Source organism: Equus przewalskii, chromosome 13 (genome assembly GCF_037783145.1).
Source record: "Equus przewalskii isolate Varuska chromosome 13, EquPr2, whole genome shotgun sequence".
NCBI classification, from domain to species: Eukaryota; Metazoa; Chordata; class Mammalia; order Perissodactyla; family Equidae; genus Equus; species Equus przewalskii.
Window position 1 is genome coordinate 79,003,828 of NC_091843.1, and position 27,828 is coordinate 79,031,655.

At 38.7% G+C, this 27,828-nt stretch overlaps 1 protein-coding gene across 1 annotated transcript in view; it reads right to left on the minus strand.

Moving 5' to 3' along the window:
* Positions 1 to 24,591, minus strand: part of RASA1 (RAS p21 protein activator 1) — a 101,971-nt gene extending 77,380 nt beyond the window's left edge. Inside the window, exon 1 of the mRNA XM_070569758.1 lies at positions 23,485 to 24,591. Within this exon, the coding sequence (XP_070425859.1) occupies positions 23,485 to 24,005 (521 nt within the window). The 5' untranslated portion in view covers positions 24,006 to 24,591. The remainder of the gene's footprint in view (positions 1 to 23,484) is intronic.
* Between the last annotated feature and the right edge of the window lie 3,237 nt (positions 24,592 to 27,828).

The following is a 27,828-nucleotide window of genomic DNA, read 5'->3' on the forward strand; positions in this document are numbered from 1 at the left end:
CCAAATTAACGTCAGACAACAAACCACCGATCCAGGAAACTCAGAGAACACCAAGCAAAATAAATGCCAAAACAACTACACCTAGGCACATCCTATTCAAACTTCAGAACATCAAAGATAAAGTCTAAAAGAAGCCGCAAGGGAAAAAACATCTTACCCATACAGGAGCAACAATAAAAATTAAATCCAACTTCGCCCCAGAAACCATGCAAGCAATAAGAGAGTGGACTGAAATATTTGGAATGTTGAGAGATGTCACCAACCTAGAACTCTGTACCCTGCAGAATTATCCTTCAAAAGTGCAGGAAAAATACTTTCTCAGACGGAGAAATTGAGGGAATTTGTTGGCAGTACACATGCTCTGCAAAAAATGTTAAAAGAAGTTTTTCAAAGAAGAAAAATTATATAGGTCAAAAACTCAGATCTACATAAAGAAAGGAAGAGCACCAAAGAATAAATAAGTGAAAGTAAAGTTTTATTTTTTTTTATCCTTAATTGATCTAACAGTTAAAAATGAACCAAATAGGGACCAGCCCGGTGGCACAGCGGTTAGGTTCCCACATTCCGCTTCGGCAACCCGGGGTTCACCAGTTCAGATCCCAGGTGCAGACATGGCACCGCTTGGCAAGCCGTGCTGTGGTAGGCATCCCACATATAAAGTGGAGGAAGACAGGCACGGATGTTAGCTCAGGGCCAGTCTTCATCAGCAAAAAAGAGGAGGATTAGTAGCAGATGTTAGCTCAGGGTTAATCTACCTTCAAAAAAAGAAAATTAACCAAATAATAATAGCAACAATATATTTGATTATATATATATCATATACATATGCTCATATATAAGTGAAATGAATGACAGTAATGATACAAGGGATGGGAGGGAGAAATTAGGAATATTTCATTATAAAATAAACGCACTACCTGTGAAGCAATATAGTATTATTTGAAAGTGGACTTAGATATAAATGTATATTGTAAATTCTAGGGCAAAAACTGAGAAAAAGTAAAACAAGAAGTACAATTGATATGCTCAGAAAAGAGAGAATATGGAATTATATAAAATGCTCCATTAAAACCACAAAAGGCAGAAAAAGTGTGTTCGACAAAAATAAGAGCAAAGAACAAGGGGAACAAATAGAAGACATTAATATGATATTAATCCAATTATATCAATAATCATTTTAAAGGGCAATGGTCTAAAATAGCAGAGTGGCACAGCAGAAGTGTGCCGGGCCCATAAAGGGCTATGGTCTAATGTACCAATTAAAAGGCAGAATTGTCAGAATGGATCAAAAAACAAGACCCAACTATATGTTGTCTACAAGAAATCAACTTTAAATATAAAGACACATAAAGATTAAAAGTAAAAAGACAGAGATCTTAAAAGTTCTCATCACAAGAAAAAAAAATTTTTTAACTGTGAAAAATAAAAGTAAAGAGACAGAGAAAGATATATCATGCTAACACCAATCAAAAAGATAAAGCTGGAGTAGCTATATTAATTTCAGACAGAGCAGACTTCAAAGCAAGGAAAGTTATCAGGGATAAAGAGGGTCATTACATGATGATATAGAGGTCAATACTCCAGGAAGACGTAACCGTCCTTAGTGTGCATATGTCTAACGACAGAGGTCAGAATATGTGTGGCAAAAACTGATAGAAATGCAAGATGAAATATATGAATTCACAATTATAGTTGGAGACTTTAACAATCTTCTCTCACAAATGGACAGACCCAGCAGGCAGAAAATCAGCAAGGACACAGCTGAACTCAACAGCACCATCAATCATCCGGATATAATTGACATCTGTAGACTAGTTCATGCAACAACAGGACATAACACATTCTCTTAAAAGCTCACATGGAACATTCACCAGGACAGACCACATTATGAGCCATAAAAAACACCTTAACAAATTTGAGACAGACATCATACAATGTCTGGTCTCGGACAACAATGGAATTAAAATAGACATCAATAACAGAAAGATAGCTTGAAAATCCCAAAATACTAGGAAACTAAACAACAAACTTCTAAATGACACATGCAGCAAAGAAATCTCAAGAGAAATTTAAAAACATTTTGAACTAAATGAAAATGAAAACATAACATTAAAATCTGTGAGATGTAGCAAAAATAGTCCTTAGTGAGAAATTCATAGTACTGAACACATAAATTAGAAAAAAAGATCTAAAATCAATAATTTAAGTATCTACCTTAGGAAACTAGAAAAAGAAGAGCAAATTAAACCCAAAGTAAGCAGAAGAAAAGAAATAAAAACTAGAGCAAAGCTCAGTATTTTGAAATTAAAATTGAAATTGAAAACAGGAAATCAATAGAGAAAAAAAATCAATGAAACCAAAGGTGGCCTTTGAAAAGATCAATAAACTCAATAAGCCTCTAGCTAGGCTAAGACGAAAAAGAAGACACAAATTACTAATATCAGAAATTAAAGGGGCCGGCCCCATAGCCAAGTGGTTAAGTTCATGTGCTCCACTTCAGCGGCCCGGGGTTGACTGGTTCAGATCCTGGGTGCAGACCTAGTACCGCTCATCAGGCCATGCTGTGGCAGCACCCCACATAGAAGACCTAGGATGACCTACAACGCAGATATACCACTATGTACTGGGGTTTTAGGGAGAAAAAAAAAGAGGAAGATTGGCAACAGATGTTAGCTCAGGGTCAGTTTTCCTCACCAAAACAAAGCATATGCTACGAACAACTCTATGCCCACAAATTTGATAACCTAGATGAAAGAGACCAACTCCTTGAATAAAACAATTTGTCAAAACTCACACAAGAAAAAACTGATGATCTGAGTGGCCTATGTCTATTAAAGAAATTGAATCAATAAGTAATAACCTTCCAAAATAGAAAGCACCAGGCCCAGATGGGTTCACTGTGAATTCCACCAAACACTTTAGGAAGAAATTATACCAATTCTCCACAATCTCTTCCAGAAGACAGAAGTAGAAGGAATACTTCCTAACTGATTCTATAAGGTCAGCAATATCCTAACACCAAAACCAGACAAAGAAATTATAAGAAAAGAAAACTGCAGAACAGTATCTCTCATCAACATAGATGCAAAATCCTCAACAAAATATTAGCAAATCAAATCCAACAATGTACAAAAATAATTATACACCATGACCAAGTGAGATTCCCAGGTATGCAAGGCTGGTTCAATATCTGAAAATCAATTATTGTAATTCATCACATCAACAAGTTAAGGAAATATCTCACGATCGTAAAACAGATGCAGAAAAAACATTTGACAAAAATTCAACACTCATTAAATAAGACAGGGCCAGCCCCGGTGGCCTGGTGGTTAAGTTCAGCACACTCCACTTCAGCAGCCAGCCCAGGTTCGGTTCCTGGGCATGGACCTATAACACTCATCTATCAGTGGCCATGCTGTGGCAGCAGCTCCCATACAAAAAGAGGAAGATTGGCAGCTGATGTTAGCTCAAGGTGAACCCTCCTCAGCAGGAAAAAAAGATAAGACAAAACCTCTCAAATCTAGAAACACAAGGGAACTTCCTTAACTTCAGAAAAATCTTACAACTTTAAAGAACTTGACGAAAAACCTACAACTGACATTACACTTAACAGTGAGAAACTTGAAGTTTCCCCACTAAGATTGGGAACAAGGCAAGAATGTCCTCTCCCACCAGTCCTTTTCATCATCACACTAGAAGTTTTAACTAACATGTTAGACAAGAAAAAGAAATACAAGACAAAAAACTTGGGAAGGAAAAAATAAACCTGTTTTTCTTTGCAGATGACAAGATTGTCTACATACAAAATCTAAAAGCATCAATAAAAAAACTCCTGGAACTAATAATAGATTATAGCAAGGCTGCAGGATACAAGGTTAACATACAAAAGCCAATAGCTTTCCTACATACCAGCTATGAACTAGTGGCATGTGAAATTTAAAACACATTACCATTTTTATCAGCATCCCAAAAACTTAAAGACTCAGGTATAAATCTAACAAAACATGTACAAGAGCTATATGAGGAAAACTATAAAACTCTGGTGAACAAAATCAAAGAAGAACTAAATAAAATGAGAAATATTACACGACTGTGGATAACAGGACTCAATACTGTCAAGATGTCATTTCTCCCCAACTTAATCTACATCCAGATCTGGGGTGCGGACCTACATCACGTGTCAGCCACGCTGTGGTAGTTACCTACATATAAACTGGAGGAAGACTGGCACAGATTTTAACTCAGGGCTAATCTTTCTCATGCAAAAAAAGAGGAAGATTGGCAACAGATGTTAGCTCAGGGCTCCTCTTCCTCAGAAAAAAAGAAATTGAATTGGAAAAATGCAACACTCCTTTAAGCCTACCTACAAGCATTCACTATTTTACTCAAACAGCATTGCTGTTAATTATCCATCACTTTTAACCACATTTAACCAAAATCCAATGCCTTTTCTGATAAGCATCCTCCTAGCCCTAATTATTTTGAAAAGGTCACTGTAAAAACATGTGAAACAAAAGGGTAAGGTGCCAGGCAGAATTAACTCGCTGGCTGCCAAGAGACTTCATAAAGAATCAATAACCAAGGTGACTTCTCCAGGGTCTGTAACTCAAATTCAAGTCAGTCAAGTTGAAGGTGTGACTGGACTCAAGACCGCTGGTCCACTCTAACAAAGCTTACAAGTGGCTAATAAAGAAACCGCCACAATGCTTCTATTAACGACAAAAAATAAATGCCTGCATACATCTCTTCCTAGCTTACTCTCCCCCTGCAGGCCTGTTAAGTGGGAAGCCAAACTATAAAGAGAAGGTTGTGTGATGAAGAATGCCAACTAATAAATTTCAAAGGAATGATAAATAGGAAAAAAAAAATGACCATTTTACAATACCATTACAACAGAGTAATCAATTCAGGTAAAAATCAATAAATACTTAAACCACTGGGTACTTATTGCTTATTACCTTTTGTTAATGGCAAAATCTGGTGGAATCCACCTAAACCAAGTTCAAACTTATGTATGTCATCAATAGGACAACTGACATCATGTGACCCTGGTTGCGATGTACCAAAAACTCATGACCTGCGGAGTATTTCTGCCAAGAACGGTTAACCTAAATCTAATGAAGGGGAAACAATCAGACAAATACAAACTGAGATACATACTACAAAACAACTGTCCTGCACTCTTCAAAAATGTCAGTATCCTAAAAGAAAAAAGGAAGTTAAGGGAACAGTTCTAGATTACAGGAAACTAGACACATAACAATTAAATGCAATTCATTAAAAAAATAAACAGATATAAAGGACATTATAGGAGCAACTGAGGATGTGTGAATATGAATTATATTACTGTTTAATTCATTCTATTTGGCTATGTAGGCTATTGTCCTTATTCCCAGGAAATACATGATGAAGTATTGAAGGGGGAAGGGACAGAATCTCTGTAAGTAACTCACGAACAGTTCAGTAAAAGTAATAGATACATACACATAAAGACAAAAGGATAAACAAAGTGTGGCAAAAGGTAAAGGATATATGGTTTCTCAGTACCCTATTCTTACAACTTTTCTGCAGATTTTTCAACATAAAAACTTGAGAAAGGTTGCTTATTGAGCTTGAAATCTGGACCAAAGGACATAGGTAATTTATATATTTAATGAAAACAATTATGTAATAAAAAAAATAACTGCACCAGATAAAAAAGCCCACTCCCTGGAGCTTAGATGATCACTGCCAAGCCCCGCCGAAGTCTCCATCTTCTGTGAGTCCACTATGCCCAGGTCACTGCTACAATCCCCATTATCTGAATACGTCAATACTACCAACCAGGTTACTGTCAGGTCTTTCTAACTAGAAGGCATTTAATTTCATTGCTATTGTTAATTTAATTGAGATATTGTGGTTTAATGCTCTGAGGAAACACTTGTTTCCGAGTCTGTTTAATGAGAGCTCTGTTGCCACCGTTTGAGAAGAAACCTTTATTTTTGTCATTATACATCACCTTCAGTAACGTCTCAGCTATGTTTACAAGAATGAATGAGAGGTTGCCACACAATCAAGGTAGGGAGAAGGGTACCCCAGACAGAAGAAATAGTAAATGACAGAAAATAGCATGGAAAGTTTAAGGAATAAACAGCATTAAGTACGCTTTAATTTTTTGGTCTCAACTTGCAGGTCTCAAGCCACTGGGTCAAGAAATCAATTTAATAACTCACAGTCAGCATTCTTTTTAATGAAGTGAAATAGAAAAGAACAAAACTGTAAATAGAGTGCATCACAGTAGCCAGGGTAAGTACTGTTTCATGAAACTTTTGTTTCTGTTATATATAGCTGTTTATATATGTCTGCTGGGTCACAGATGTAAAATCTACTTCTTTTGGTGAGTCGTGGTCAAAATGAGATTTGAAAGCCACTACTCTAGACAATGCAGACTTGTGGAAAGGTTTCAAGAAAGAGTATGATAAGATTTGTCTTTACAAAATCATGCTGGCAGTAATATCAAGCAGTTTTTCAAACTGCTGGGAGTCTCAAATTCAATTTAGTGCCTCTCCACCAGTATTTTTTTTAAGTAGACTAGAACAAAGGTAAAAAGAAAATAGTATGCATCACCAGTAATAATCTTTAAAAAGGGTATGTTTCATGCAATTTTAGTTTCATTTTTTTGTATTTACAGACACATAAAGTGTGTCACAATGCACAATGAATTTCTTAATTTTTACTTACATAAAATAAAAAAATTTTGAAAGCCATTGACAAAGAGAGGTAGTAATTGTCAGGGAAAGAGATCAGTGACAGAGAGAAAATTAACAGACCACTCCAACAGGAGGAAAGAGAAAACAAGAGTTTGAAGCCATAGGGGGAGATTAAAAAAAAAGATTCTAGGGCAATTTAGGAGATAGAAAAGAACAATCCTAATAAATGATTAGATTGGAGTGGGGGGAGGAGAAAAAGACAGATTGACTGAAAACTTTAAGAAAAAAACTGTTTTGAAAAGTTAAGTAGCAGAGGATCACATTCTATGGATTCCACATACTTACACTACAACGCACCAGCTCCTTTCTGTGGCATTTAAAGCATACCACCATATGGCTGCTAGCTATTATATTTCAACTGTTCTTTTGTTGTACTCACTCAGAGGCTCTGTGCACGAGGCAAAGAAGACCATTTCCATAAAAATTAACACTAATTTATTAAAAGACACTGTTTCTCCACAGCACTCTAAGACTTTGTAGGATTTCTGACACTACTTTAGTGTTTAATGTTCTTTTATCACATTACATAGAACAGGTCCCTAAAAAAAGTGTCAAAATAAAAAAATATTAGGTATTTTTTATTCACTTCTATAGTTATTTCAAAAATGAATTCACGATGAAAACATTCTGAGGATGATATTCAGGAATTCTAGTATTAATTACAGGATGTAATCTCCTGTCAGTGTGAGATGTACATTCCTTTCTTCTGAATTCCACGAAAAATTAAATTTATGCAATGACTAAAAGCAAACATCAAACCACAAAGTTAACTCATCTTTAATTGCCAGCAATGACAAATGTAGAGAAATTCTTAGAGGGTTCCAAGGAAGTACTGAAAACTAATTTAAGTTTTATTTCTCTTATCACCAGCCATAAGCAGTGCTGTGTCTGATAAGTAAATAAGTGCAGCAGCAATTCCACTCTAGATACCTGGATTAGTTTTCTTTCCTTTTTTTTTTTTTTTGAGGAAGATTAGCCCTGAGCTAACTACTGCCAGTCCTCCTCTTTTTGCTGAGGAAGCCTGGCCCTGAGCTAACATCCGTGCCCATCTTTCTCTACTTTCTATGTGGGACGCCTACCACACAGCATGGCATGCCAAGCAGTGCCATGTCCACACCCGAGATCCGAACCGGCGAACCCCGGGCCGCTGAGTAGCAGAGCGTGTGAACTTAACCACTGCGCCACCAGGCCAGCGCCTGGATTAGTTTTCTTAGTCAAGTAGGAACTAAAAGGCAGTAAAATATCCCTAAGTCCTCATATAGTCACCATTTAACCCAGTGATTAGGAATTTCCCCTAAATCCATGCTCAGGCAGCTACACTAAAATTCACTTGATGGGGGTCAACAACCAAGCTTACTACACAGATATGATGAGCAACGTTACAGTCACTTAAGTGAGATAACGTGCGGAATTTCCACACATTCATTGCTCAATAAATAAGTAAAGAAGCTAGCAATGATTAGCTTAAAAAAAAACAAGACTATTCTCTTGATAGGAGACAAAAACTTGTAAAAGAAAAAAAGACCTATTACCACTTCCCATTCAAATTTAAGGAAGTATTTGCAGTCATGCGCAGCATAACAATGTTTGGTCAACAATAGACCATGTATACAAACAAAGATGGTCACCTACGATTACTACCATGTAGCCTAGGTGTGTAGTAGGCTACACCATCCAGGTCTGTGTAATTACACTCTGTGATGTTCATACAATGACAAAATTGCCTCACGATGCATTTCTCAGAATATACCCCCGTCATTAAGCGAGACATGACTGTATTTATTTAAATATCCCTTAGTGAATACGTTAACAAGAGGTATCAAAGCTCCTTTCTCTGCTACCTAAGATAATCTTCCAAAATGCATGTATATACAGTTGGCCCTCTGTATCTGTGGATGGGGAACCTGTGGATATGGAGGGCCTGACTAAGAGATTTGAGCATCTGCAGATTTTGCTATCCTGGGGAGGGAGGGGTCCTGGAACCAATACCCTTGGATACCAAAAGATGACTGTTTATGTATCTAAACATATTCAAATATCTATAAACACATATTGAACTACTTAAACACTATGCAAAATGCCTGAAGAGGGTTATTAAGCTATTGATTATTCCTCCTCAAAAAAGTTCTTTCTCCTATTGAAACAGTTTTTCTGAAGTGGTAAGGAAAAAAAACAGAACAAGAGAAAGTGTACCACAGTGGTTAAAAGTATAGAACCGAGGGGCTGGCCCGGTGGGAGAGTGGTTAAGTTCGCGCGCTCCGCTGCAGGCGGCCCAGTGTTTCGTTGTTTCGAATCCTGGGCGCGGACATGGCACTGCTCATCAGACCACGCTGAGGCAGCGTCCCACATGCCACAACTAGAAGGACCCACAACGAAATATACAACTATGTACCGGGGGGCTTTGGGGAGAAAAAGGAGAAAAATAAAATATTTAAAAAAAAAAAAAAAAAAGTATAGAACCGAGGAGTCAAAAGCTTGGGTTTAAATAATTTGGTAGTTTTGTGACCTAGCAAAGTTACCTAAATTCTCCTTATCTCAGTTTCCTCATGTGTAAAAACATTAGCTATAATTATATTTGGATGGATGGGACTATATACATATTTTCTTTCATATATAAATAATATGCAAAAAATTTAACAGTAGCTATATTTGGTAGTGTAAGAGCAATTTTTTTGTTTGTATTTTCCAACAGTCTCCAAATTTTCTACAGTCAACATCTATTAACCATACTTAAAAGAAAAAGTAGTTTTGAAAAATTATATAGGGGCCAGCCTGGTGGCACAGAGGTTAAGTTCACATGTTCCCCTTCGGCAGCCTGGGGTTTGCCAGTTCGGATCCCAGGTGCAGACCTACGCACCACTTCTCAGGCCATGCTGTGGCAGGCGTCCCACATATAAAGTAGAGGAAGATGGGCATAGATGTTAGCTCAGGACCAGTCTTCCTCAGCAAAAAGAGAAGAATTGGCAGCAGATGTTAGCTCAGGGCTAATCTTCCTCAAAAATAAATAAATAAAAATTTAAAAACTAAAAGAAAAAAATTATATAGAAAACAAAACACCCAACAAAAACATCACTCATCATACCAAGAACCAACAAAATCACTACTTGAATGAGACAAAGACAATCAACAGACACCAACACTGATATGACATTAGATATTGGAGTTATCCAACAAAGATTTCAAAGCAGCCATCATAAAAATTCATCATCAATCAATTACAAATTCTCTTGAAACAGACAAAAAAATACAAATCCAAGCCAAGAAAAAGAAATTAGAAAAAATCAAATGGAAATTATAGAACTGAAAACTGCAATAAGAAAAGAAAAACTTATTGGATGAGCTCAATAATAGGCACTACACAGGACAGAATCAGTGAACTTGAGGACAGAGCAATAGAATTTACCCAGTCTGAACAAAAGAGAGAAAAATTACTGAAAAGAAACTAACAAAGTCTCAAAGATCCATGGGACAATAACAGAAGATCTAAGTCCCTACCACTGGAGTCCCATAAAGAGAAGAGAAAGATGGCGGAGTTGAAAGAGTATTCAAAAAAATAATGGCTGAAAACTTCCAAATTCAGAGAAAGACATGAACCCATAGATTCAAGTAAGCAGACCACAGAAAGGTAAACCCACCAGAAACCATACCTTGACATATCATCACTAAGCGTCTGAAAACAATGACAAAGGAAAAATCTTGAAAGCAACCGCAAACAAAGAATGAATTATGTATAGGGGAACACCAATTCGAACAACAGTACGTTTCTCATCTGAAACCACAAAGTTCAGAAAAAAGTGACAAAAAATTTTTCAAGTGCTGAAAGAAAAGAATTGCCAACCATGAATTCTATATCTGACAAAATTATCTTTCAGGAATGAGGGGGAATAAAGACATAAATAGGAAAAGGAAAACTAAAAGAATTTGTCACTAGTAGATATATCCTTCAAGAATGGCTAAGAAAGTTCTTCAAATGATAAGAAGGAATCCTGGAACATCAGGAAAGAAGAAAGAACAATGGGAAAAGCAGAAATACGAATAAAAACAATAGACTCAGTACACTACTCTTCTACTCAAGAGGTTTTAAAATCATAGTTAATGGATGAAATAAAAATTATACAGGCAAAAAAAATAGGTAAGTTAGAGTTCATCAAAATTAAAAACCTCTGACACAGAGTTAAAAGGCAATCCATGGAATGGGAGAAATATTTGCAAACCATTTATCTGAAAAGGGAGAGATACCCAGAATATACAAAGAACTCCTAAAACTCAACAAAAGAACAAACAACCTGATTAAAAATGGGCAAAGGACTTGAACAGACATTTCTCCAAAGAAGATAAACAAATGACCAATAAACACATGAAAAGATGCTCAATATCACTATTTATTAGGGAAATACAAGTCAAACAACAATGAAATACCATTTCACACCCATTAGGATAGCTATTATCAAAACAAAACAGAAAACAACAAGTGGTGGTAAGGATGTGGAGCAATTGGAACCCTTGTGCACTGCTAATGGAAATGTCAAATGGTATAGCCATTACAGAAAATAGCATGGCAATCCCTCAAAAACTTAAACACAGAATTACCATGTGGTCCAGCAATTTCAATTCCCAGTATATTTCCAAAATGAAAGCAGTGACTTGAACAGACATTTGTACATCATGTTCAAGCAGCATTATTCACAATAGCCAAAAGGTGGAAGCAACACAAGTATCCATTGCTGGATAAGTGGATAAACAAAACGTGGGATAAGGCTAGAACAGCACTTAGCCTTAAAAAGAAAACTCCAATAAATGCTACAACACAGATGAGCCTTGAAGACACTATGCTAAGGTGAAATAAGTCAGTCACAAAAGGACAAATTATACAATTCCACTTATATGAGGTACCTGCAGTATCAAATTCATCGAAACAGAAAGTAAAATGATGGTTGCCATGGGCTAGCGGAGAGGGGAATGGGGAGTTAGTGTTTAATGGGTGCATAGTTTCAGTTGAAGAAGACAGAAAAGTTCTGGAAACAGATGGTGGTAATGTGCAACAACAATGTGAATGTACTTTACATCACAGAGCTGTACACTGAAAAATGGTTAAAATGGTAAAATTTTATGTCATGAATATTTTACCCCAATAAAAAAATATTAATACCATCTGATGAGGTTACTCAATGTATGCAGAAGAAATATTCAAGACAATGATATTTACAAAGTGGGAGGGTAAAAGCATCTAAATGGAAGAACAGTTTCCACACTTCGTTCAAACTGATAAAATGTTTAGACCAACAGACTGCAGCAAATTACATATGTATACTTTAATATCCAAGACAATCACTAAGAAAATTCTACAAAGTGATAAATTCAAAAAACATTACGAATAAATCAGGATAAAATCCTAACAAATGTTCAATAACCCATAGGAAGGGAAGAAAAGAGAAACAGAAATGAGAAACAGAGAGGACAAACAGAAAACAAAAAAGTAAAATGCCAGACTTAAGTACTAACTTATCAATAATTACTGTAAATGTAAATAGTTAAAACATAGTAGTCCTCCCTTATCCAAGGTTTCACGTTCGGTGGTGTCAGGTACCCCTGGTCAATCTCAGCCCAAAAATATTAAATGGAAACTTCCAGAAATAAACTCATAAGTTTTCAATTGCATGCCACTCTGAGTAGTGTGATGAAATCTTGTATCCTCTGCTCCATCCCACTCAAGACATGAAGCATCCTTTTGTCCAGCAAATCCACGCAGTATACACTACACACCCGTTAGTCACTTAGTAGCCATCTTGATTATCAGATCAACTGTCAGAGTACCACAGTGCTTGTGGTCAACCAACTATCAACATCATCTGCTCCTGACATCCAACCACTGCCATTGTCATGGCTTGATCCTCCTTCTTCTGAGGTATCAAGCTTAACAGTAGCCTAACACTACGTCATTCACCTATGTCATCACTTAGGCACTGTTATCATCTCACATCATCACAAGAAGAGTGAATACAGTACAATAACATATTTTGAGAGTGAGAGACCACATTCACAAAACTTTTATTACAGCATATTGTTACAACTGGTCTATTTTTGTTGTTAATCTCTCACTGTGCCTAACTTATAAAACAAACTTTACCATAGGTACAGATATATAGGAAAAAACATAGTATATATAGGGTTTGGTTTATCTGCAGTTTCAGGCAAGCACTGGGGGTTTTGGAACGTATCTCTTGTGATAAGAGGGGACTACTGTACACCAAATAAAGGCAGAGATTGGCAGTGTGGACTTAAAAAAAAATGACCCAACTATAGGCTGTCTACAATTAACTTACTTAAAATAAGGCGTGTGAAAAGCAAAGTATGGAAAAAGATGCATGTAAACAAAAGAAAAGCAAGAGTGGCTATATTAATATTAGATAGACTTTAAAGCAAAGACAATTGCTAGAGACAAAAGAAGGACATTATATAATGATAAAAATGTCAATCCACCAGGAATATGTGGCAGTCCTAAATATGTACACACCAAACAACAGAGCTTCAAAATGCATCACGCAAAAACTGATAGAGCTGAAAGGAGAAATAGACAAATTCATGATTAGAGTTGGGTGCTTCAAGACTCCCCTCTCCAAAACTCACAGAAATATTAAACAGAAAATCAGCAAAGATTTAAAAGTTCTAAACAACACAATCAACCAAGAGAATCTGACATATATAGAACACTCCACCAAAAAAAGGACAAACGCACATTTTTTTCAAGTGTCCATGGAACATTCACCAAAACAGACCATATCCTGGTCCATAAAACAAACCTGAAAAATTTTTAAGTACTGAAATCATAACAGTATGTTCTCTGACCAATAATGGATTCTAACTAGAAATCAGTCACAGAAAGACAACTGGTAAATCTCAAAACACCTGGAAATTAAACAACATACTTCTAAATAATCCATGGGTTAGTAAAAATTAAAAAAAGAAACATGGAATTGAATGAAAATGAAAAGACACGTCAAAAGATGTGGGATATAGCTACAGCAGTGCTAAGAGGAAGAGGTACAGCATTAAATGCTTACATTAGGAAACAGGAATGGTCTCAAGTCAATAATCTAAAATTCCTACCTCAAGAAACTAGGAAAATAGGAGCAAAATAAACCCAAAGCAATCAGAAGAAGGGGTACAATAAAAATAAGGGCAAAAATCAATCAAAGTGAAAACAAGAAAATCATAGAGGAAAATCAACGACACATAAAGCTAATTCTTTGAAAAAGTTAATAAAACTGGTAAGTCTTTAGCAAGACTAAGAAAACAAAAAGAAGATACAATCTACCAATATCAAGAATAATATCCTACAGCCATTAAAAGGATAATTAGGAACAATACAAATAAGTTTATGCTCATAAATAAGACAAATTAAAAGAAATTAATTAATTCCTCAAAACTACATGCTACCAAAATAAACTAATAAACATAATCCAATAACCATTAAAAAAATGAATGCAGGGGCCAGCCCAGTGGCACAGCGGTTAAGTGCACGTGTTCTGCTTCAGCGGCCTGGGGTTCGCCAGTTCAGATCCTGGGTGCAGACATGACACTGCTTGGCAAGCTATGCTGTGGTAGGCGTCCCACATATAAAGTATAGGAAGATGCGCATGGATGTTAGCTCAGGGCCAGTCTTCCTCAGCAAAAAGAGGAGGATTGGCAATAGATGTTAGCTCAGGGCTAATCTTCCAAAAAAAAAAAGAAATGAATTCATAATTTAAAATCTCCAAAAAAGGAAATCCCAATCTGAGATGTTTTAACAAAAGAATTCTACCAAATATTTAAAGAAGAATTAATACCAATATGTCACAAACCCTTTCAAAGAATGGAAGAGGAGGGAACATGTCCTACCTCATACCATGAGGCCAGTACTACCCAAATACTGAAATGAAACAAAAATGTCACAGGAAAGCTACAGACCAATATCTCTCATGAACTTAGACACAAAAATCCTGAAAATATCAACAACCCAAATTCAGCAATGTTTGTAATGCATTATACACCATAACCAAGTGGGATTTATTCCAGGTATGCAAGGCTGGTTCAACATTTAAAAAAATCAGTATAATCTACCATATCACAAGCTAAAGAAAAAAATCATACAATCATATAAACGAACCCAGAAAAAGCATTTGACAAAATCCAGCAACCATTCATAACAAAAACTCTGAGTAAACTAGGAGGAGAGGTGATCCACCTCGACTTGATAAAGAGTATCTATCCTACCCCAACAAAAAAAGCCTCTAGTTACTATCATGCTTAATGCTAAATGCTTTCAACCTAAGACAAGGAACAAAAAGCAAGAATGTCTGCTCTCACTATCCTCATTCAATATAGTACTAGCCACTGTAACAAGACAAGAAAAAGAAATAAAAGGATACAGATTGCAAATAAAGAAGTAAAAACTGCCCCTATTTGCACTTGACATGATTATCTATGTAGAAAATCCCAAGGAATCTGTAAGAACCTCTTAGAACTGAAAGGTAAGTTTAGCAAGGTTGCAGGACACAAGACCAACATACAAAAATGAATCACATTTCTATCTACTAACAATGAACATGTGAAAACTGAAATTGAAAACATAATAACATTTACAAAATTGCTCCAAAGAAGGGAAACTTAAGTATAAATTTAACAACAAGTATACAGAACTGATACTCTTAAAATTACAAAATGCTAATTAAAGAAATCAAAGAAGACCTAAATAAATGAAGGTACATACTATGTCAACATAGTTAAGATGTCAATTCTCCCCAAACTGATCTACAGACTTAATGCAATTCCTATGAAAATCTCAGAAAAGTTTTTGTAGACATGGACAAGCTTATTCTAAAATTTGTACGACACAAGCCTCAGAATAGCTAAAACCATATTGAAAAGTGAAACAAATCACTCTACCCAATATTAAGGATTACTACATACCTACAGTAATCAAGAGTATGACATTAGCAGATAGAGACATACAGATCAATGGAACACAACAGAAAACTCAGGAGTAAACCCATACATATGTGCCCAACTGATTTACGACAAAAGCACAAAAGCAATTCAATGGAAGAAGGATATTTGCCTTTCCAACAAATGGCGCTGAAGCAATTAAATATCCACAGGAAAAATCTGAACCTCAACTTGAACTTCATATCTTTTATTAAAATGAAATTTTAAAAATGGATCATGGACTTAACTCTAAAACATAAAATTATTAAACTTTTAGGGAAAATTAGGAGAAAATCTCTGAGACCTAGGCTAGGCAAAGAGTTCTTAGACTTGCCTTCAAAAGCACAGCCTACAAAAGGAAACATCAATAAATTAAGTCTCGTCAAAATTAAAAACTTTTGCTCTGCAAAAGCAGACCATTAAAAGGAGAAAAAGACAAGCTACAAAATGGGAGAAAATATTTGCAAACCACATATTAGACAAAGGACCAACAGAATACTTAAAGAGCTCTCAAAATCCAGCAATAAAAAGACCCAAACAATCCTATAGGAAAATGGGCAAACGAGATGAACAGACACTTCACCAAAGAGGATATACAGAGAGCAAATTAGCACATATCAATGTCAACAGCCATTAGGGAAATGCAAATCAAAACCACAGTGAGATATCACTAGATATCTATGAGAATAGCTAAAATAAAAATGACGACATCAAATGCTGGTTAGGACACAGAGAATCAAGATCACTCATACATTGCTGGGGAGAATGTAAAAGGATACAACCACTTTAGAAAACAGATTGGCAGCTTCTTGTAAGACTGAACATGCAACTACCTTATAATTCAGCAATTGCACTCTTTGGCATTATCTGACAGAAATAAAATCACATGTTCACACAAAAATATAAACACAAATGTTCACAGCAGTTTTTCTTATAAGAGACAAAACTGGAAACAAACCAAACGTTTCCTAATGAGTCTTCTCTAATGGGTGTTTTCTAACAGTTGAACAAACTGTAGTACATCCATACCATGGAATACTACTCAGCAATGAAAAGGAACAAAATATTATACATGCAACAACTTGGATGAATCTTGAGGGAATTGTCATAAGCTTTTTGAAATAACCAAATGAAGAGAGATTAGTGCTTGCCAGGGGTTACAAATGGAAGGAGGGGAGAAAGGAGGTGAGTTTTGTTATAAAAAGGGCAGCACAAGGGATCCTGGTGGTGATGAAACTGTTCTTTATCTTTACTATGGTGATGATTACACAAATCTACACATGATAAAACTATATAGAACTAAATGCTTCACACACACACACACAAGTGTATGTACAACGGGTGAAATATATCAATGTCAATTTCCTGGTTGTGATACCAGATGTTGCCACTGAGGAAAATTCAATGAAGAACACATCTCTATATTATTTCTTACAACTGAATGCGAATCTACAATAACCTCAAAATAAGTTTAACTTAAAAATCTGAGAGACGAATCAATATTTAGGTAGACAGACATGGATGCAAGAGAGAGACAGAGATGGTTCTATTATATAAGCATCTTAACTGTGAACCCAGTCTAATGGATTACACCTACAAAGAAGGCTTAAAAGAGTCGGGGGGGGAGGGGGGGAAAGGGGCTGGCCCCGTGGCCGAGTGGTTAAGTTCGTGAGCTTCGCTGCAGGCAGCCCAGTGTTTCGTTGGTTGGAATCCTGGGCGTGGACATGGCACTGCTCATCAAACCACACTGAGGCAGCGTCCCACAAGCCGCAACTAGAGGGACCCACAACGAAGAATATACAACTATGTACCAGGGGGCTTTGGGGAGAAAAAGGAAAAGAATAAAAAAATCTGAAAAAAAAAAAAGAGTCGAGGGGGATCTCTAGGTCTTTCCCTTAGCTTGAGACAGATATATAAAAGGAATTTTAAAAGCTATATTGAACATCACAACAATGAATACAGAGTGAATACAGAAAATTTGCTGGAGTAATGTCTCACCTATAGGATTTTCCATGGCTACCATCCATGGTCATATGTAGGATCTTTTCACACTATAATAACCAGACATGCATTTAAACATGTTTTCCATCTTTCAACACAGGTAGAGAGCCAAAAGAGGAGATAGAAGACACTAACTCACAAAGAAAGAAAGTAAAGCACAAAGTTGTTCTTTCCTACAATGAACGACAGGAAATAAAAGAATGAGGATCCTGTTTCTCAAGTAGTAGATGTGTATTTAATCTGCTCCAAAATCATCCAAAGCCATTTTTAAAGACGCAGGGTTACCAGTATATCAGTCACCTCAGGCTACTATAACAAAATATCACAGACTGGATGGCTCAAACAGCAGAAATTATTTCCTCACGGTTCTGGAGGCCGAGTCCAAAATTAAGGTACTAGCAGAGCTGGTTTCTAGTGAGGCCTCTCCTCTTGGCTTGCAGATGGCCACGAACTCACACAGCCTCTTCTCTGCGCACATGTACTCCTGGTGCCTCTTTCTCTTCTTATAAGACCAGTCCTATTGGATTATGGTCACCCTTATGACCTCATTTAACCTTAATTACCTCCTTAAAGGTCCTATCTCCATAAACAGCCACATCAGGGGTTAAGGCTTCAAATTATGAATCTAGGGGGCACAATTCAGTCCTAACACCCAGTGACTGGCCAGCCCTGAAGCATACTAAGTTTTGTATGGGTACATGGACATACATGTGTATTATATGTATTAGAAGAGGGCAAGACAAAGGAAAAAGTAAAGTATGTGCATTAGAATTCCAGTTCTATCATTCAGTCTTCTTAACAATAAAAGTGTGAATAGCTATTCTCACTGTATAGTTGTGAGACTTAAATGAGATAATCTATGTAAAGTGCCCAGAATATGGTAAATGTTCAGTCAATACTGGGCATCTGCCTTTCCATCCCCTCCACCCCAAAATTAATTATAAATATTACTCAAATCTAAACCTAACTGAAAAATTATGGGGACTGGATTCTGTCTCAGTTCTCCCACTATCTAGCTATGTGACCCTAAGCAACCACTCTACCTAAGTCTGCTTCTGCGCCTGGGCACTGAGAGTTTCCTCTATCACTAAAATACTATGTATCTTTACATATCACTCTTACTAATATAATATCAAACACCAATGCTACAAAAGTTAGTCAAACTTTCTAGAAAACTTCAGTGAAAGAGGATTACAGTACGAAATTTCAATCATTCTTTCATACACTTCCATTCTTCCAACTTTTCCATAAGTATCCTCTAATTTGAAAAACGTATCCATATAATGTGTCTCCAATTTAATCATCTTATTTTTCTATCACTAATGCCTCATCTTCCACTAATTGTATATTCTTTTATATTTCTTTTTGTCCCCCATAACGTTCATTGTTTTATTCATGTAATCATTGAAACACCTAAAATTATACCCCAAATCCTGCTGAGATAATGATTAGACATATGAAGAAGTTATCAGTAAATTATATCTGATAACAACTACTTTTAACTTAGCCCACAACTGAAATGTACTGCAGGTAATTTCAAGATAACACACCTACCATATATATATATATATATGCATATTCCAATAATTACCCATAACCAACATCTACACTCAGTATCTTTGGTTTAAAATTAATATAATGGTGGTCAGAAGCAAAATATTGTAGGGATATCTGAATCATTTAATAAAAGACAATCTACCACATTGAGCCTAAGGGAAGGACTCTTCAGTACTTGCCCTTTCTCCCACCTCCTCCCTCACCTCTAGTCTTCCAGTATTATCTGATACTACACGTAAATACACGCAGTCCGGCTGTACTTTGGTGCCCCCAAGAAATCTCACCTCCCAGCAGTGATGCCTTTGTACAGTCCCTTCCCATATTAAATCTGGAGCGGGTCATGTGATTAGCACTGGCCAGCAGAACATTAACATGAAGAACACACAGTCTTGCTAAGTGTTGGCACAGTGAGGCTTGTCCTCTGGGATAGCTCCCTCGCTAAACCCAGCCGCCCATGCTGTGAAGAAGCTCAAGCTAATGAAGTAGAGACTACAGGAGTGGGTGGGGGGGGGGAGGGGAGATAGAGGGAGGGACAGGGAGGGGGGGTGGGGAGAGGGAGAGATGCCTAGCTATCCACCAGCTGTTCTAGCCATCCCAGCTGATGCGCCACACTTATGAGCTAAGAAGTCACCTGGAACATTTTGGCCAAGAAATGACACATGGAGCAGTCCCCATCAGGTCCTGCCCAAGTTTCAGAATCAAGAGCAAATAAACGTTTTAGCAATTAAGTTTTGGAGTAAAGCAATACCTAACTAAAACAACACATGTAAACCAATTAGAACATTCCTGTTAGGTAGTAAGCAACCAAGAAATGTCAGCAGTAATAATTGTTATTGTTAATAATCATTATAAGCACCCCCCTCCAAGGTACCACTGTTTTGGGTCTTCGAGCTGCTCTTAAAGGCATTCTCTCACTCTCCTAATGGCCAGTAAAGAGACAGGAGCAAAGCAAGGCCTACTCTGCATCTTCTCTTTCTTCTTCCTAATTTAAGGCTGTCCTTTTTCTTTTTGTCTCTGTCAATAATGTTTGCCTGGTTTCCCCAGAGTGGCTAATGAATGATCCAGACCAAGTCTAGCCTTTAGCTGGGGATCTGTCTTTTCAGTAACTACAGGCGCCCCCTTCAACCTCCCTCCAGACCACAGGTAAATAATTAAGAGTTCAGTAGGACAGACTCCACTAAGGGTCAAAAGTTTATACTCATTTAACTCATAACTCTTTCTCTTCTGATAGAATCATTAGGCAAAGGGCATGGGACCCAATAACTTCTCGTTCAGAAAATAAATGAAGCAGCAGGGAAAACATACCTGCTACTTTTCCTCAAAGACTTTATTGATCCTAACTATATAAACTTCTTATTCTTTTAACCTTCATGACCCTTTGCACATACTTCACTCATGATATTTATCTTAAGCCAGGCTGAATCATACTAATTGGTTTACTTGATTTCCAACTAGATCTAAAATTCCCCCAGAAGAAAATACTCAAATAAGTGTAACAGTTAAAATTATACAAACTTTTCCAGCCTTAACGAATCTGATGAAAATGCTCACTAATAAACATGAGACTAATGATTCACCATGCACACAAAAAAACAATGTACGAAATACTAACAGCATTAATATATTTGCACTGGTCTATCTACATATTGTCACTTGACTCTCTTGTGACCAACACACCGCACTAGCTGGATACAAGGTTGAAGTCTGTGACCAGGGAACCCTAGTGTAACAAACCACTGTGGATTCAATCCTGTGACCCCAACCTCCCTAATACCATCCTATCAAGAACTAAGGTGAACAGTCACTAGTACTCAAATATTAATTTAGGCCAAAAACGTTTCTTCAATACTTTTATGACAGATTTGACATTATTCAACCAAGTCACTAAGGCTTTTTCCTCCTTTCATTTAAAAATAGGAATCTATAGAAAGTACTTGAATTTCATCTCTAAACCTGCTTAATTTGCTGGAAGACTTTATGAAGTAAAAGTAAAATTTTTAATACAATTAATCATGGTAGGCAGGCCTTTGGAGCTCAAAACACTCTTTAAAATAGATATTAGTAAGGGAGTGCCTATACCAATAGAATTAGTAGGCAATTTAATCACAATAAAATTATATTATTGTTATTTGGGGAGATTATTTACTTATTGAACACCTACTATGTGTCAGGCACTGTGCTGAATATGTTCAGGGTTTTCATTAAACTTTAAAAATGACCATATGAGGGAGGTACCATTATTATCCCCATTTTACAGATGGGGAAACTGACCTTTCCAAGATCACACAGCTAGTAAGTGGCAGAGTCAGGATTCCAACCCAAATCTTGTCTAACTTCAGAATTTGCACGCTTAACCACTACACTGTATTGCCTCCAGTGACTGGGTTGATATCTAAGATAAAGAAAAGAGGGAAATTTGTACTTCTCAGTGGCAAATTTAAAAAACACACCAGAAACGGAGGATACTTTTTAGAACATGAACAATTCTCATACACATAGTCATACAGATATTATTTTTATTCCCAAATACAGATGAGGTAATGATGAAAATCTTACACAATGGACTTCTCACAAACACAATTTTTCCTATGTACCCACTCATGTTTATTATTAAAAATTTAATGGCAATGCTCTGTATTTTCTGCTCAATTTTGCTGTGAACCTAAAATTGCTCTACAAAATAAATTCTACTTAAAAATACTTAGAACTACAATACACTAAATATGCCTAACTCAATCCAGGGATGAACTGGAATAAGACAGCATTCTTTCAGTATGAAAAGCTGCACTTTGTTTACTATAAGGACAGTGCTGAAAAGGTAGTGGGCACTTAAAATTCAAACCTGACTGAATTTTTCAAAATGGCTTGAAAGTGTGCAAACAGTGCTGAAAATTCGAATGTTTAACACTCTCAGAACACCTTCAGAAAAGTCTGCAATACATAGACTTAACATAGTAAGTTGGAGTAAAATTACACAAAAAAATTGAACTCATGTTGAATATAAAAGGAATACAACACTCCTATACCATGGCTGACATAAATACGACTAGCTTTCATTTTCCACCTTAAATATCAGAAGATGCAGCCTTAAGTCAAAAATGGATTATTACAGAATCTTTTCCTAAGTCTTTTTATGAGTCCTTTCTAAATCCTCCAAAACAGCTTATCCAAAAAAAAAACCTTTCAATTGTCCGGAGTGACTGTCAACATATGAACCAAATCTTTTTTCCTCTGATACTCATTAAAGGTTGTCGAAATTCTAAAGGTCAATGAAGACAGAGGTGAGGGATCTGTAAAACAAGTTTTGCCTATTACCACTTCCCATCATCATTTCCCTCTCCTCAAGGTCCACCTTTATAAACGCATACCTAAGTTCACTTAGGAAGAGAAGAAGTAAGGGGGAGGTGTTAACTTCATACAGAAAAGTCATTTGCTCTATATATTGTGCAGTAGACTGTCAAATTTTCAAATAAAATATTGTATTGGCCACCAACAAAAAGTGGTGAAGGGAAGCACACTATTATGTTTTACTTCAATATTCTATTTACAAAGTCGCAGCTATAAAAAGAATTACACTAATATTAATAAATGGGAATTCTATGGCACAAGTTAGAGATTGCTGGAGCATGGGCCCTTAATCACACCTGTAATTCGCGGAACTCCTTTCGTTTCTCACTGACCCACAGTTTCGTCAGTCATCCAGACTTTTCTGCATCTCTATGCTTTCAATAGGCAGAAGTTGGGATTTGCAGTGCAACAAAAACAAAGCATTCTGACCAACGCATGTTTCAAATGCTATCAGTACAATACTCATTCAAATATTCAAAGCTTCCCACTAATCGTCTAGCTTCAACAGGGAACACACACACGTTGATACAGACTCTGCCTGCCTCGGGAGCTGCAAGCTCAGCTGAATCCCAGACCGCCACCTCAATTTGGAAGGGGCAGAACCATATCCGGTTCTCACTGGAGACACATTTTCCCATGCTTCCCATCTTAAAAACTTTACGTCTTCCCAGAGGAGCAATAAATATACAAAGACGCCAGGGAGTATGCCTGTAGGGAAGATGAGAGATCATCTTAAATCCCTACGCAGGGAACCTGAAGCTTCAAAACTTTTCAGAACAAATCATAGCTGAAAGAAGGAGGTATGTTCCCCGACTCCTTTCCAGGAGCTAGCTTCCCCAGTCCCAGAACAGCGGTCTTGACTTACTGGTTAGTTGGAGGAGCGGTCAGCGGGATGGCCACCTCTTCCTCCTCGTATTCTGGTCCATCCAGAGAATCACCTTCGTCCACTGTTCCCAGGCCCGCGCCCAAAGGGGGCAGCAGGGGAGGGGGCGGCAGAGGAGGGAATCCGCCGCCCGCCCCGAAGGTCTCGGCAGGCAACGAAGTGGTCCCCTTGGTGAGAGCCATCTCCCCGCCAGGGCCGGCGGCGGCGGCGGCACCAGCCACGCCAGCAGCAGCACCTCCCCCTGACAGTCCGGCTCCCCCCAGTGTCCCCGCCACAGACCCGGTCCCTAAGAACCCTGACCCCACAGCGGCTCCGCCACCCAGAGTCCCGGCCACTCCGGGCTCCGCCAGCCCAGGATAGGGGGCGGCTGCCACAGGCAGAGCCGCGGGGATCTTCACCCGACACACTGCCGGATAGGCGCTGGAGCCTGCGGCCGCGCCGCCGCCTGCTGCCCCGGCGGTCACCGGGCCGCCCTCCTCACTGCCGCCCTCGGCCGCCATCATGTTGAAGCCCGCTCTCCTCTGCCCTACCCTGCCCGCCCGGGAGCCCCGGGGGCCACCAGGCCCGGGCTCCGAGCCGCCCCACCCAGGCGCGTCCCCCCTTCAGCTCCCCGGGCGGAGGAAACAACAACAAAAGGAGAGAGCCCGCCGCCGCGCCCCCTCCTCGGGCCACAGCCCAGGCTCCGGAGCTGCCCGGGTTACGGGAAGCGAAGTGGGCAAAAAACCCAACGCCGGCACAAACGCCGCCCAAACCTTCACCTTACACACCCACACTCACGCACACACACATACACAGAAGCGAAAAACTTCCTGGCTGCCCTAAAGAGGAAGGGAAGCACAGGGGAAGCGGCTGGGGCGGCTGCCGCTCCCTCAGCCACCGCCGCCGCCGCCACCGCTTCTTCACCACCCCAGTTCCGGCCACCCCCACCGCAGCCACCGCCGGTGCCGCTGCTGGGGCTGGGGCCGCTGCAGCCGCTTCATCCTCCACCGGGCTGGGGATGGGAGGGGTGGGGAGAAAAGAGGAAGGGGGGCGGGGTAGTGGGGAAATGGACTGAACTGCTCCTAACCTGGAGCTCTCAGTGAAATCGACAAGAGAGAAAGGAAGGCGGGGCACAGGAGGAGGAGCGGAGGGAAGGAAGGGCGGGGGAGGAGGGCGACGGCGCTTCTGCGCAGGCGCGTTCCCGGCGCGGGGGTGGGGGGGCCAGGCCTGGAGAGAGGAAAAGGAAGAGTCGGGAGGGAAGGAAGCGGCGGGCACGCGCGGGGCGCGGACGCGCTCCCCGTCCCGCTCCGGTGCGAGCGCGTGGCTGCGGGGCGGCTTCTCCCGTCGGTGTTGCCGGCGGCGCGCGCCTGTCTGCCTGGGCTTTGTTTGATGGGCCGGTGGGGCGGAGGAGGGGAGGAGTGAGTACCTGAGCACGCGGCCGCCCTGCGCGCTGAAGACTAGGCGAGGCGGGAGGGGCAGGGAGGCGGTGGGAGGAAGGATGGGGAAAGGGAAAGGAAGATGCCTCGGAGCCACTGCTTCGCTTCCGGGCCGGTGGAAAAAACACCCTTAGCCGGCGGCGCAGAAACCAGACAGCCGAGGCCCCGGGGGAGGGTGGGTATTGCTTCGAAGGTCGAGGCAGTGATATTTATGTTTTCATTTTCGTTGCATAATTTAAATCACTATACGACTACTACAAACTGAAAACTAAAATGCAATAAAAAATTAGGTTCTGAAATTCAAGACAAGAAAACGAAATGGCTAAAGAGGTCCATGTGGGAAGGGCTAAGAATTTTGGTGGAGATAGTGGTTGTGAAGCAAGACCGTACACGTTTTATTTTCTCCACCGACCATCCCTCTCTCTCCCTGTCTCACACACACACATTTACCTGTGCCAGTGCAAGTCTGTTGAGTACTAACGAGGTGTGGAGAGGAGCGATGCCATAGACAACACTCGTCAACGCACTTTGTCCTTGTTTGTGTGCAAAAGACGGCAGGGCATGCTCCACGATGCACATGCGAACGTACGGAGCACCTTCAACAACGCAAATGTCAAGAAGGCCCCAAGTGCCAGTTATAATTATGTATAGTTTCAAAAATTAGCAGTAAACTGAAGTCTCACCCTTAATATGGCTAAAGGTTGGTTGGTTTTGTTTTGTCTTCTATAATAAACTATTCTGTGCGTTCATGTAGGTGGAGGAATCATTCCCATTGTTTGAAATTACAGTACTAGTAATTTGCCCTTTTGGATTCATATATATTTTTCTTATCGTTTAAATTCTCCCAGGAGGAATCCCACATTAAATACCATTAAATATTGATCTTTGAGATCAATATTTTCTCTGCTAAAGATGATCAAATCAATATAGGACCACATGGGGGTTGGGAAAGGGTTGTAATAGAGGCCCAGGAGAAAAGGAATCGACCACTGAAAGGGGGCAAGGTGCACACAAGACATTTTCCTTTCCTTTAGAAGTTTGCATGAGTCTATTTGCCAAATCCATGACAAACTTGATTAAACAGTAATCTTGAGGACTCCTTCATGGTGCTGTTATGCATTGTACCACTTGGGAGAGTAAGATGGACTAGTCACAAGAGTAGTCTCTGACCAGTATTATCCTAGGAACTGGCAAAAATACAAATTTGGGAACCCCAGCCCAGACCTTCTGAATCAGAAACTGTGCAGCAATCTATGTTTTAATGAGCCCTCCAAGTTTACACATTTAAGTTTAAGAACCACTATGCTAGAGTATAATATGCTAATCAAGAAGGAGGTGTGCAGTGGTCCTGAATGAAAGAAAGAAGAGTAGATGAGAAAGCCGGCTCAATGTCATTCATTAGGTAGATGGATAAGAGATGTTGGTATTGGATTGCTAAACTCTGTGCTATTCTAGAAAGGAGGTTAGAAAATGAGAAAGTGCATAATGAAGTAAAGCCGTAATCCTTAAGACAATAATGAAGTACTGCTTCTTACAGTCACCTCGCTGAAATCAGTTTTTCTTTTAAACTTAGACTCTCAGAGTTAGACCATCAAAGTACCTGTTCCACTCACTGCCAGCAAATTTTCATGTAGCCTGTGCTTGAGAGCCTACGGTATGTTAGCATCCCAGTCCTCCAACACTCCCACCCCAGTTACTACCGTCAGCCTCTGACTATAGGACATTATTCTGACAGGTTACCCCAGCTCTTGGTTATCACTGATCTTCCCTCAGTGCCCACACACCATCTATATGCTGCGTGAGATTCCAGGTCAGGCTCACCACTCTAATTTGCAGAATTATCTCCTTCCCCTTTGTTGAAAATTCTATAGCACTTAAAGGCCAATATTTAATGCAGTCCAACGCCAATTATATACTGTTATACTGTTTTCTAGTTACTTTTAGGTGTGTGTATCCACAAAACTATACTGCAATTAGTACCTGTGGTCTATCCTACTGCCTAGCCCGGTACTAGGTATCCTGGCCAAATGCTTTAACAGATCTCCATGCTTTTAACAAACCCTGGATTAGGTCAGTTCACATCTTTGGACATCAATTGCTCAACTAGTAGGAAAGACATACTATGTCTATTAGTTTATCAACCTAATAGTGATATCTTACCTTATATTCAATCTTAGAGTGGTGCTGTCCTGTTCATCCAAAGAAATTACCACATATTTTAGATGAGTTATTTTCAAATATTTTGTATACTCCTTTTATTGGACAGATCTAGGCTTTGATCTTTACTATTCCTTGTGTATTTCCTTCATCTCAAATCCATCTTCTATCTTCAGTGACTTTATTTTTTCCAAAAGGGTTAAATGTTTCTACTTTCTTTATTTTTGTGTTTCCTTTTTTCTTTTTCTACTCACCTTGATCTTCTGCCCTGCTCTCATTTAGAGTCTCATGTTCTCTTTTTTTCTGCTGATTTCTCCCTCAATTTCTGCTTCTAGGTCTTCCTGTTCTTTTCTTCCAAGCCCTTGAATTTTCTGACATAAATATACTCCTTAAAGTTTCATGAGTCAAAAACCAAGAACTATTTTTAAAACAAAAACTATGAAAAATCTATTTGGAGAGAGACATTGCAGCACAGAATTGGTGTTAGGTGTGGTGTTACGTAACATCAGTTAACAAAGGGAAGTAAACAGTCTGTTAATTAAATTCACAGATAATACTAAACAGGGAGGTACTGAAAAACAGAACAATATACAAAAGAAAAGAGGAAAATTCAAAGTAGCTTTTACTTTTAGTAAAACAACCTATAACTTTAGGAAAGTTACTCCAGATATTGAATTAAATATAGTATTTAATGAAGAATAAACAATCAAAAATGCTGGACAAAGACTTGTGAGTGAGAAGAATATGAATGTTT